The sequence below is a fragment of the Mobula hypostoma genome, chromosome 7 (genome assembly GCF_963921235.1).
Source record: "Mobula hypostoma chromosome 7, sMobHyp1.1, whole genome shotgun sequence".
NCBI lineage: Eukaryota > Metazoa > Chordata > Chondrichthyes > Myliobatiformes > Myliobatidae > Mobula > Mobula hypostoma.
The window spans coordinates 177689472-177702744 of NC_086103.1; the positions used below are offsets into that span (position 1 = coordinate 177689472).

At 43.7% G+C, this 13273-nt stretch overlaps 1 protein-coding gene across 6 annotated transcripts in view; it reads right to left on the reverse strand.

The window, feature by feature from the left end:
- Nucleotides 1-13273, reverse strand: part of nlgn4xa (neuroligin 4 X-linked a) — a 360091-nt gene that overhangs the window by 320297 nt on the left and 26521 nt on the right. For 3 of the 6 annotated variants that reach the window (XM_063054615.1, XM_063054617.1, XM_063054613.1), the window contains exon 2: nt 4520-5232. The exons of 1 other annotated variant lie outside the window; for it this stretch is intronic. In XM_063054615.1, the coding sequence (XP_062910685.1) occupies nt 4520-4979 (460 nt within the window). In that variant the 5' untranslated portion in view covers nt 4980-5232. Of the gene's footprint in view, nt 1-4519; nt 5237-13273 lie in introns of all 6 variants that reach the window. 2 more of the 6 variants (XM_063054614.1, XM_063054616.1) reach the window with 1 other exon arrangement.

Genomic DNA, 13273 nt, shown 5'->3' on the forward strand with positions numbered 1-13273 from the left:
ATCTCCAAAGGTGCACCACATGGCTATGTCCTTAGCACCCTCCGCCCTGCCCTATTCACTTTCCATTTATGACTGTGTGGCTAAGCACATCTCCAGCACTATATTTAATTTGCTGACGACACCACTGTTGTTGGCTTAGTCGAAGGTGGTGAGGAATCAGCAGACAGGAAGGAGATGAAAATTTGGCTAAGTATTTCCACAACAATCACCTCTCAGTCAATGTCGGCAAGAACAAGGAGATGACTATTGACTTCAGGAGGAGGAAAATGGAGGTCCAATAGCCACTCCTCATAGGGTGATTAGAGGTGCAGAGCGTCAGCAACTCTAAATTGCCCAGAGTTACGATTTCAGAGGGTCTGCCTTGGGTTCAGCGTGCAAGTGCAATTACAAAATAAAAAGTGTGGCAGCACCTCCTACTTCGTTAGAAATATACAAAAATTTGGCATGACGTCAGAAACTCTGACACAATTCTATAGACATGTAGTGGAGAGTATATTGACTGGATATATTACAGCCTGGTATGGAAGCACCAACACCCTTGAATGGAGCATCCTGCAAAAAGTAGTGGCTATGGCCCCGTCCATGACAGGCAAAGCCCTTCCCAGTGTTGAGCACATCTACATGGAGTACTGTCACAGGAATGTAGCATCCGTCATCAAGGACACCCACCATCCAGTCCATGCTCTCTTCCCACTGCTGCCATCAAGAAGAAGATACAGGAGTCTTAGGACCCAAACCACCAGGTCTGCTCGGCCAATTCATCATGGCTGATCCATTTCCATCTCAACTCCATTCTCCTGCCTTCTCCCCGTAATCTTCCATCCCAGTATTCCTCCGTCTCCGCCGCATCTGCTCTCAGGGCGAGACTTTTCATTCCAGGACGAAGGAGAGGTCCTCCTTTTTTAAAGAAAGGGGCTTCCCTTCCTCCACCATCAACTCTGCTCTCAAACGCATCTCCCCCATTTCACGCACAGCTGCTCTCACCCCGTCCTCCTGCCACCCAACTAGGAATAGGGTTCCCCTTGTCCTCACCTACCACCCCACCAGCCTCTGGGTCCAACATATAACTCTCCGTAACTTCCACCACCTCCTACGAGATCCCATCACTAAGCACATCTTTCCCTCCCCCCCCCCCTTTCTGCTTTCTGCAGGGATCGCTCCCTATGCGACTCCCTTGTCCATTCGTCGACCCCATCCCTTTCCACCGATCTCCCTCCCGGCACTTATCCTTGTAAGTGGAACAAGTGCTACACATGCCCTTACACTTTCTCCCTCACCAGTCCTTCCAGGTGAGGTGACACTTCACCTGTGAGTTGGCTGGGGTGATGTACTGTGTCTGGTGCTCCCGATGCGGCCTTTTATATATTGGCGAGACCCAACACAGACTTCAGAGTGTTTTGCTGAACACCTACGCTCTGTCCACCAGAGAAAGCAGGATCTCCCAGTGGCCACACATTTAAATTCCACATCCCATTCCCATTCTGATATGTCTATCCACGGCCTCCTCTACTGTCAAGATGAAGCCACTCTCAGGTTGGAGGAACAACACCTTATATTCCGTCTGGGTAGTCTCCAACCTGTTGGCTGAACATTGACTTCCCTAAGTTCCGTTAATGCCCCTCCTACCCTTCATACCCCATCCCTTGTTTATTTATTTATTATTTTAATTTCTTTCCCCCTTTTTTCTGTCTTTTTTTTCTTCTCTCTTTTTTCTCCCTCTGTCCCTCTCACTATAACTCCTTGCCCATCCTCTGGGTTTTTCCCCTCCTCCCCTTTTCTTTCTCCTTAGGCCTCCCATCCCATGATCCTCTCCCTTCTCCAGCCTCATATCCCTTTCACCAATCAACTTTCCAGCTCTTAGATCCAAATCTCCCCCTCCTGTCTTCTCCTATCATTTCAGATCTTCTTCTCCTCCTCCCACTTTCAAATCTCTTCTTTCAGTTAGTCCTGACGGAGTGTCTCCACCCGAAACGTCGACTGTACCTCTTCCTATAGATGCTGCCTGGCCTGCTGCGTTGCACCAGCATTTTTCTTGTCTGTGTGCTGCTTGAATTTCCAGTATCTGCAGATTTCCTCGTGTTTGCCTAATCAAGAAGTCATCAGCTTCCGCCTTAAATACACCCAACGACCTGGACTCCACAGCTGCCTGTGGCAACAAATTCCACAGATTTACCACCATCTGGCTAAAGAAATTCCTCCTCATCTCTGTTCTAAATGGGCATCCCTCTATCCTGATGCTGAGCCTCTGGACCTAGACTTCCCCACTATAGGAAACATCTTCTCCACATCCGATCTAACTTTGAATGTTGAATTCCTCTCCGCACTTGACAGCTTTCAATGAGAACTCCCCTCATTCTTCTAAATTCCAATGAGTACCGGCCCAGAGCCATTAAATGCTCCTCATATGATAACCATATCATTCTTGGAATCATTCTTGAGAATCTCCTCTGAGCCCTCTCCAATGTCAGCACAACTTATCTTATTTGCACAGCTTGTTGTCTTGTCCACACTGGCTATTTATCCGTCTTGTTGGAGGTAGTCTTCTACTGATTCTATTATGTTTCTGGATTTACTGAGTGTGCCCACAGGAAAATGAATCTCAGGGTTGTATATGGTGATATATATGTACTTTGATAATAAGTTTACCTTGAATTTCAAACTAATGTTTTATGAACCTAACACTGTCATCAACCTGAAATATTATCTCTGCTTTTCTCCCTCTACAGGTACTGAGTACTTCCAATACTCTGTTTTTTCCTAATATATTCAACAGTGGGGAAAGGGTTTGAAAGGTTGTGATTGTTCATATTAAATGTAGAGTATGGCACCTAGGACTCTCAACTGAAAACCCACCATATAAGTGGCTCCCAGAGACAGTCAGAGAACATCAGATGTGTTGTGATGGATGTTCACTTTCTAGGGCCAGAAGACTTAAGCTAAACTCTACTTTCCAGCACAGCTTTTCAGCACCAAAATTGTTTGCAATAAAGTTAAACTTTTAACAAATATTCTTTGCTTAACTTCTTGTTGTAGGCAAGAACCAGTGCCTAGTTCTTGGTGTAAATTGCAAGCAGCAATCTGAAGTCAGTGACACAGCTTTTCAAAGTGAAGTAACCAGGAAACCAAACACAAGACAATTGAGTTTATGTACCTTGATATACAAACCATCAAACTTGGTTACAAATCATGATGTTTGTGTACTCAGGGGGTCAGCCCTCACAGCGTTAATTGTGGATGTTTTGGATCCCTGTCACCAGAAGCTTTTAAGGCCATCTGTGTGAGTTACTTTGTCCCAGCAAAGATATCTGGAAACATCACATGCAGATGATGTCATCTAATAGAAAATAGTATAAATACCATCACAGTTTAGGGAGTGTTAGGAGTGATGAGGAGAACAACAGAAAGATGGTGACTCCAGAAAGAGGAACTGGAATTCATTCCTCAATCCTCTTTTCTGCGACGGAGGACTCATTCGTCTGACTCTCGTTGGTAAGTTCTAGTTTGTAATAATTGTACCTGTGTTTGGAAATCCTATGTAGTTTGTAAATCTTTTTTAAACTTAGAAATCTTTTATAAAATTTTATAAATCCTCTGTGAGTGCTAAACGTGCTAACTAAAAGAACTATTTGTCTAAACTGAAACAGGTATCATTAAAATAAAATAATTGTGCTTAAATCCTGTTAGCTGGAAGTATCTCCTCCTTGGTAGGGAGTGGATCCACCACTCAAGCAAAGGGTATTGGCTGGTAAACTTTGCCACACAGGCTAGACAGGGAAGTAAACTAGTCATTGAAGAGTAGGTGGATACTGTATAAATTCCTATAGTGAGGGTACCTATAGATACCTAAATCAGTTAGAGTTTAAAATTTTCTTTTGAGTTTGGGGCTTTGCTGACAGGGATCCCAATACCATCACAGTGCTATATGAGTTCTAATTCTGAGTGGAAATCACTGAGAAGTAGACTTAATTTATCAAAAGCTTTGTGTCTGCTGAAAACTGGTGGAAGAATCGAAAAACATTTCAGAGGGATGATAACCACATATGAGTAAAAGAGGCTATGGCATCACGGGCTGGACAAAATAAGGTGCATGAATGTCTCTGTAGTCAGTGGCACTTGAAGAGTTGCAAACAACCATTCAGACCAAAGCAAAAGCAAGAAACTTACACCGAAGTATCACTTGCTCTCTGGAGGGTAGGCAACAAAATAATGTGTCGGAACTAATTCTATTTGGTTATTGAAATCGTTTATCCGTTCATGCTTCAGATCTATTCATACCTTTTTGCTTATGTTCCAATCAAAGTTCTCCTGAGGGATCGCTATAAAATAGACATCTTTTATCCAACATATAAATTAACCGCAAAATCTAATTCAAGCCTTCCAATAATAAATTCCAACAAAGAGGTATAAAAGTAATCAGTGCAACTGAAGGAATGGACCTCAATCTAAATGGACTTGCTCTCTTCTCTTTCCCACTTCCCTCTCTCTTTTATGGAATTAGAAGAATCTCTCTGTGACTTACCATTCTCTGTTGGGACATAGACATTCAGGTAAAGGCAGTCCTCGCTCTGGTCTTGGATGAAATTGGCCACATTATCCAAGTTGGAGGTGAACCAAACAGGAAGCATGACATCAGGTAAGAACCCGAGAATGTTTTGTGGGCAGACTGGGGCGAAGTGAGTGGCATTCCTGACGCCGGTCCAGGAGGAGGGAGATTCAGGATGCTGGAAGCGCCTCTCGCCCGTGGGAGCTGAGGCGTACGGTATTCCGAGGTACTGGTCAACGGGGCCCAAGATATCATTGACTAGCGGTATTCTTACTCCCCTTAGCTTCCCATAGTTTGTGGTGACGATGGGGTAGTTTTCCTGACAGCTGAGGAAGGCGATGCGTACGACGACACTTGTTATCCAGAGCAGGTTGTTCACATTCAAAGCAGGGGCAAGAACAAATGTGAGCCAAGGTAGGCCATTTGGGTTGGACATTGTTTATGATCCAAAGCAATCACACAATGGGGAAAAACGTAGCCCGGTCTCAGGCCCAGCAGTGGTACTGAATCTTATCTGTTGTGACAGGTGAAAGACTCAGAAGATCCATCTAAAACCGACGGGAAAACATCAATTGCATTAGGCCCTCTGGTGGTGTCCATCCAATCTCAAGAACACCATGTTGTCAGTAGATCATCCACTTGGGCTGGACCTCAGGTGGGAGATAGTTCGGCAGCTGAAGAGGAGGATCCTACCTGACAATCAAGAAAAACAAGTTGATTATTGAAGTTCGCAGCATGAGAAGAAAAAGAAGCAAATGAAAATGAAAGGGTTAACATATACGAGAACTCTGGGCCTGTACTCGCTGGAGTTTAGAAGAATGGGGGGAATCTTATTGAAACCTTTCGAATATTGAAAGGACTAGATAGAGTGTATGCGGAGAGGATGTTTCCTATAGTTGGGAAGTCTAGGACCAGAGAGCACAGCCTCAGAATAGAAGGACATCCCATTAGAACAGAGATTAGGAGGAATTTCTTTAGCCAGAGACTGACTCATTGCCACAGGTGGCTGTGGAGGCCAAGTCATTGGGTATATATAAAGTGGAGGTTAACAGATTGTTGATTAGAAAGGGCATCGAATGTTATGAGGAGAAGGAAGGAGAATAGGGATTGAGAGGGATAATAACTCAGCCATGATTGAATGGCAAAGCTGACTTGGTGAGTCGAATGGCCTAATTCTGCTCCTATGTCTTATGGTCCTATATCTATTGAATATACCCTGTTCTCTGTTAGGGAGGGAGCAACGGGGAGCAGTTAGTGCTGGTGCCTCATGGCCACAAGCCTTTAGCCGAAACCTTTCATCAGGGCTGGAAAGGAAGGGGAAAGGAGCCAAAATAAGAAGAGGCTTCGTCAACACTTGCTGCCCCCCTCACCTATCTTTATATCATCTAAAAACTTGGCCAGAAAGCCAATAATTCCATCATCTAAGTCATTGACATAAAACGTGAAAAGAAGTGGTCCAAACACACAAGTCACCAGCAGCCAACCAGAAAATGAACCTTTTTATTCCCACTCTTTGCTCCCTGCCTTTCCTGTAATGCCGTGGGCTCTTACCTTTTTTATCTTCGCAGGTGAGGAGGAAAATGAGTGGTAAGGACAGTGGGGTGAGTGATGTGAGAGGATAGGTGGAAGAGGTGAAGGGCTGCAGTATGAATCTGCTAGGAGAGGACAGTGGACCAAGAAAAAGCAAAGGAAGAAGGGAACTACAGGGTGATGATGCGCAGATGAGGAGAAGAGAAATGGTGAAAGGGTGACCCAAATATAAATGGAAAGTCCTCACCTGGGCTCAACGATCACCTTTCAGCTTGTACTCCTCCCCCTCCCCCCATCTCCTTATTCTAGCTTCTGACCCCTTCGTTCCAGTCCTACTGAGGGTTCTTGGGCCAAAACATTGACACTTGTAGCCCTCTATAGGTCCTGCCTGACATACTGAGTTCCTCCAGAATTTTGTCTGCATTTCTCAAGAGGTCCAGCATCAGGAGCTCCCATCTACAAACCCCTAGTGCTGTTCAAGTGGAGTTTGCATCTCCTCCTGTGACCACTTTATTTGTCCCCATCACTAATTCATGCTGGATAATGTGTAATGCCCTCTATAAAGGTAGAGCAGGCAGGGAATGAAGGAGAAAGACCCACCTAGACTTTCAAAGTTCAAGATAAATTTATTACTAAAGAAGATTTATGTCACTATTTACAAGCTTGAGATTCATTTCCTTGCAGGCATACACAGTAAATCCAGGAAACACAATAAGATGGACAAACAGCCAATGTGCAAAAGACAATGAACTGTGCAAATACAAATGAAAAAAATAATAATGTAATAAATAAATATGCAATAAATATTGAGAGTACGAGATGGAATCCTTGAAAATGGGTCCATAGGTTCTGGGATTTGTTCACTGATGGGGCAAGTGAAGTTAAATGAAGTTATTCCCTTTGGTTCAAGAGGCTGATGATTGAGAGGTAATAACTGTTTCTGAACCTGGTGGTGTGGGTCCTGAGCCTCCTGTATCACCTTCTTGATGACAGCAGGAAGAAGAGAGCATGGCCTTGGTGCTAGGGATCCTTGATGAAGGATGCCCTACCTCAAACATCAGCAATATCTATATGAGGTTCTATCTCAAGAACACAACATCCACCATCACAGGTCCGCACCATGCATGCCAGGCCATCTTCTCAGAGCTACCATCAAGCAGGAGGTACAGAAGCCTGAAATCCCACACCACCAGGTTTAAGAACAGCTACTTCCCTTCAACCATTCAGTTCTTGAACCAGCCAGCACAACCCTACTCACTGCAGTTCAGCAAAACCATGACCACTTGACCACTTTGATCTCTTTGCAGTATGACAGATTCAGATCTTTCATCAGCAACACACATAAAATGCTGGAGGAATCCAGCAGGTCAGGCAACATCTATGGAAAGGAATAAAGAATCTATGTTTTGGGACCAGAGCTGATGAGTTCCTCCATCATTTTATGTGTCACTCTGGATTTCCAGCATCTGCAAAATCTTTGTGTTTAGATTTTTGTTCTAATTTTGTTCTCCTTTAGAAAAGAAAATCATGTAGTGTATAATTTATGCTTACATTGTCTTTTCCTTGTGAATGGTTCTTATCAAATGCAACCATATGTGCCACTGATACTGCTGCTGCAAGCAAGTTTTTCATTGCACCCATGCATACGTGTACTTGTCCACGTGATAATATACTTGACTTTGACTTTGAATTCGACATTCATGACATCTCACAAGTGACATCATGAAGATATACTTCAGGTAAATTATTTTAATGGGTAACTAGCTTACCAACAGAAAAAGATTTCAGTGGTTTATTTAATCCTATCAGGTAACTTGGTCCAGACTGCCCCACTACTGACAGCATCTACAGGAGACACTGTCTCAAGAAGCATCTATCATCAAGGATACACATTATCTGGGCCAAGACCTCTTCTTGCTGCTTCCATCAGACAGGAGGTTCAGAAGCCTGAAGATGCATAGCACCAGGTTCAGGAGTTGCTCCATTCCTGTGACCATCAGGTTCCCGAAATCACCTAGACAACCCTAACCTTAACTCAGCATCAGAACTCTATGGACCACATACCGTACGACCAAGGACTTGTCTCTGACTGTGCTTTTTTCACTAAGACCATATGAGCTTAAGACATAGCAGCAGAATTCGGCCATTCGGCCCATCGAGCCTGGTCTGCCATTTTATCATGTCTGATCCATTTTCCTCTCAGCCCCATTCTCCTGCCTTCTTCCCGTAACCTTTCACGTTCTGACAGATCAAGAATGTAGCAATGTCTGCCTTAAATATACCCAATGACTTGGCCTCCACAGCCATCTGGGGCAACAAATTGCACAGATTCACCACGCTCCGGCTAAAAAAATTCCTCCTTACCTCTGTTCTAAATGACATCCCTGTGTTCTGAGGCTGTACCCTCGGGTCCAAGGCTCCCCACCACTGATAGCTTGTTTTGCAGTGCTTTTTTTTCTTTTTATTGCCTAATATAGTTTATGTATCATTAATGTTGTGTGTGTTATCAGTACTGATAAGCAGATGATGCTGAAAGCTAGTTTTCATTGTAACTACACTTCACTGTACTTGTGCACTTGACAGTAAACTTGACATGTTAATATCTCCATTTACTCCCAAAGCACTTAAAGTGGAATGGGGAGCGGTGGGGTTAGTCGGAATGTGGTATTGAGATAAGTGATGCCTTTCTTTACCTACTTACTGCCCGTTACATCACACAGATGAAGGTCCTCCATCTCTGTCTGTCCTTGACCACTCAGAAGTAGAACTCTTCATTGCTGATTCTGACTGTTTGAATTAACTCTGAGCTGAACCCCTGAACCTGGATGACAGGTGAACCACTCTTAGTCTGACCTCTACTTTCTGATCTGTTTGGTATAGGAGAACCTACCCTCCAGCCACCCAAGCTCTCCTGATCATTGAGGCACAGAACCCTCCAAACCTCAACAAGGTTGTGGTCCTCATGGAGGAGATTGGTGAGAAGCTATGATCATATTGAATGGTGGAACCGTCTGAAAGGCACAAAATGACATGATGCAGGTAACGAAAAGACTGGTGTTGTTGTGGACAGTGTGGAAGGGTTTCGGTTCCTTAAGATTGCCATAGCTCCGAATTGACAAATACAGTACTGTGCAAAAGTCTAGACTTTATATATATATATTTAAATATACTTGTGTGCCTGACTTTTGCACAGAAGTGTACATTACAGACATTTATGAAACTCTTAGATAGGCATATGGATGAAAGTAAAAAGGAGGCCTATGCAGGAGTAGGTTAAAAGGTTAGCACAATGTTGTGGGCTGAAGGGCCTGTGTAGTACTCGTACTGGTCTATGAGCTGTGTAAATCAATTACCACTCACTTGTCCTATTTCCCATGGTTTTATGTTGAGTAGGATTATCTCAGAGCTTGTTATTCAAATGTTTACACCAATCAATAAGAGCATGATGATATCAAGGGGGATCAGTGAAAGTTTCTCCAAGTAATTTGAAGAACTTTCTGGTTGGGGGAAAGAGGGAGAGAGAGCTGGAGAAAGTTAACAAGGACATGCTGGAGTGTAGGCAGCTGAACTACAAACATTTAGAAAGCCTGCCAATGGCTGTTTTGTTAGGAGTTTCAGGAGATTTGGTACCAAAGACTCTTGTAAATCCTTCCCTCTCCCACTGTGCAGAATCTACAAATGTGTTTAATATGGAAACATGAACCAGTAGGCTCTCGGACAGCTTCACACTGCTGTTATCAGACTCTTGAACAGGCATCTTGCACAGTAAGGTAGACTGGTGACCTCAAAATCTACTTCATTATGATCTTGCACTTCATCGTTTACCTGCACTGCACTATTCTGGTAGCTTTTAAAACTTTATTCTGCATTGTTATTGTTTTACTGTATTCTAGCTCAATGCACTGTGTAATGATCTGATCTGTATAAATTGTCTGTGTTACTCTGGCTGTCCAGCATCTGCGGAATCTCTTGTGTTTGATTTGCTGCCCCACTATGAAGTCTCTTCAAGGTATGCCTAGCTGAAGAAGCTTAAATTGCTCTTCGTCAGAAGTTCAATGTGACCCTCGCTCACTGTTCCCTCTCTGTCAGTTTGTACTCCTTCCCTTCCCCACCCTCCTCCATCTTGACTCTTTATTCCTCTCCATAGATTCTGTCTGACCTGCTGAGGTCCTCTGACATTTGTTTTTTGTGTTAGACAGTATGTTCACTGAATCTTGGTATATCTGACAATAAATAATAAACCAATTTCAGTACCAACACCAAATATCTGCAGATTTATGGTAGTGAGCATTCTGACTGGCTACATCATGGCCTGGTATGGCAGCTCCAATGAACAGGATCGCAAGAGGCTGCCAAGGAGAGAATAACCTCAAGAATAACTTAAATGAAAGATGCCAAAATCTGCCAGGAGCTGTAGTGAGGGGTCAGTGAGGACGTAAGTTTAAAAACCGAGGCAGGGTGGGGTGGGGAAGCTAGAGTCACTGACCATCCCTGGAAGGAGGTTGTCGCATGGGTCAAGACACAAACTGGAGGCTGCCTATTTGAATGGACACGGGTTGATGGAGGGAATAAGATGACAGATCGGTCTACAACAACACTGGAGTACTGCAAATAACTGGTAAGGGTAACTGGTTTATTACAAGACCATATTTAACTTTATTTTTATTTAGAGATGGTGAAGAACGGGCCTGTCTGGCCCACAACCCACTATTTAACATTAGCCTAATCACAGGACAACTTACAATAACCAATTAACCTAATAACTAACCGGTACACTTTTGGACTGTCAGAGGAAACCAGAGCACCCGGAACACACTCAAGCACTCACAGGGAGAAGGAACAGACGGTGCCGGAATTGAACTCCAAGCTCCAGAACCCCTCCAGCTGTAATAGTGTCGCGCAAACAGCTGTACTGCGGCACACTCCTATATCCTGCCATAAAAATGACAATCGCCCTGGACGTGCCCTCTCCTCACTGTTACCATCAGGTAGGAGGTACAGAAGCCTGAACGCACACACTCAGTGATTCAGGAACAGCTCCTTCCCCTCCGCTATCCAATTTCTGAGTGGACATTGAACCCACGAACACTACCTCACTACTTTTTTAGTTCCCATTTTTTGGATTACATACTTACAGTAATTCACGGACTTATTTCTCTCAATTTATCATACTGCTGCTGCAAAGTTAACAAATTTCACAACATGCTGGTGATATTAAACTTGATTCTGATACTGATTCTCAAACTATCTTTCTTTTTAAATCTTTTTATTGAATAAGTATACAAAAAGGGAAGCCATAAAGGCACTAATACACTGTTAGAATATAATAAAATTACAGGAGATATTAATACAAAAAAAATGATACAAACAATGTAATTTAAACATAACAAACTAAGGTAACATAATAGTATACTAATTTTTATATATATATATATCAATAGAGAAAAGGAAAAAAAAACTCCCCCAAAAAAACCCACCGTGCAACTAAACTAAAAGCAAAACAAAGCAATGGGCTAACTTGGAACCAAGCAGAGTTAAAAAACTTAAAATCACGTCCTCAATCCCAACCTCCATTAAAAGCAGTAAAAAAAAACAAGAAGGGTATATAAATATGGAGCAAAAAAAGAGGAGAAAAAAATTACATTACATGAAAATATTGAATAAAAGATCTCCAGGTCTGTTCAAATTTGAGTGAGGAATCATAAAGATTGCTTCTAATTTTCTCCAAATTCAAGCATAATATCGTCTGAGAAAACCAAAAAAAGGTAGTTGGAGCATTAAGCTCTTTCCAATGTTGTAAGATTCTGAAACTATCTTGAATCATGATTACGATCATATTAGCAGAATTAGGCCATTTGGCCCATCGAGTCTGCTCCACCATTCAATTGTGACTGATTCATTATCCCCCTCAACCCCATTCTCTTGCCTTCTCCCTGTAACTTTTAACACCCTTAATAAGCAAGTGTGTAGCGGGGTGGAGATACGTCTCTATCAAAGGAAGGGTAAGGCGCTCCTTCCCTTCGCTAGCCCGCAGGTCACCCTTGTGCAAGGTGCAGCCATTGCTTAGCCCCCGATCAGGGTCACATGAAGCCATGGGAGCAGGTGGTGGAGGGTCATATGAGCAGCTGGTACATATCACAAATCCTGGTTATGCGACCACTGACACCAGGCAGACAATCTCTGAAGAGTATTGATAATGGCTGGGGTCATCCATCTTGTAAAGGCACTGCCCAGAAGAAGCCAATGGCAAATCACTTCTGTACAAAAATTTGCCATGAACAATCATGGTTGTGAGACCATAATCGCCCACATCATATGGCACGGCACATAATGATCAAACTAAACAAAATTCCTCCTCGTCCCTGTTCTGAAGGGATGTCCTTGTATTCTGAAATCCACAAGTGTCGCCATGCTTCAGGTGCCAACGTAATATGCTGCAACTGACTACGTTTTTTTGACTGTGGGAGGAAACCTGAGCACCCGGAGGAAAGCCACGCAGTCACGGGGAGACTGTGCAAACTCCTTACAGACTGCATGGGAATTGAACCCTGGTCACTGATCACTGGCGCTGGAAAGCATTGCGCCAACCACTCTGCTACTGTGCTGCCCGAATAGCACCAAGCCACTCCATTTCCACCTATCCTCCACTGTCGCCATTTTGCAAAGAGTCTAGGGGTCAGAGCTAACACATACAAAATGCTGGACGGACCCAGCAAGTCAGGCAGCATCTATGGAAAGGAACAAAAAGACAGCATTTTGGGCCAAGACCCTTCATCAGGACAGGAAAGGAAGGGGGAAGAAGTCAGAATAAAAAGGTAGAGGGAGGGGGTAGGTAGGTGAATGGAGGAGGGGGAGTGAAGAGAGAAGCTGGGAGGTGATTGGTGGAGAAGATAAAGGGCCGATGAAGAAGGAATCCGATAGGAGGGGAGAGTGGACCATTGGAGAAAGGGAAAAAGGAGGAACACCAGACGGACGGTTTTCAGCAAGTAAGGAGAAAGAAAGGGATAAGAGGGAAGTCGGAATGGGGAATGGAAGGAGTGAGGAGGAGGAGGGGGAGTGGAAATTACTGGAAGTTGGAGAAATCAATGTTCATGCCAACAGTTTGGAGAATACCCAGACAGAATAAAGGTGTGACTCCTCCAACCTGAGAGTGGCTTCATCGTGGCGGGAGAGGAGGCCATGAACTGACTTGAAGGAATG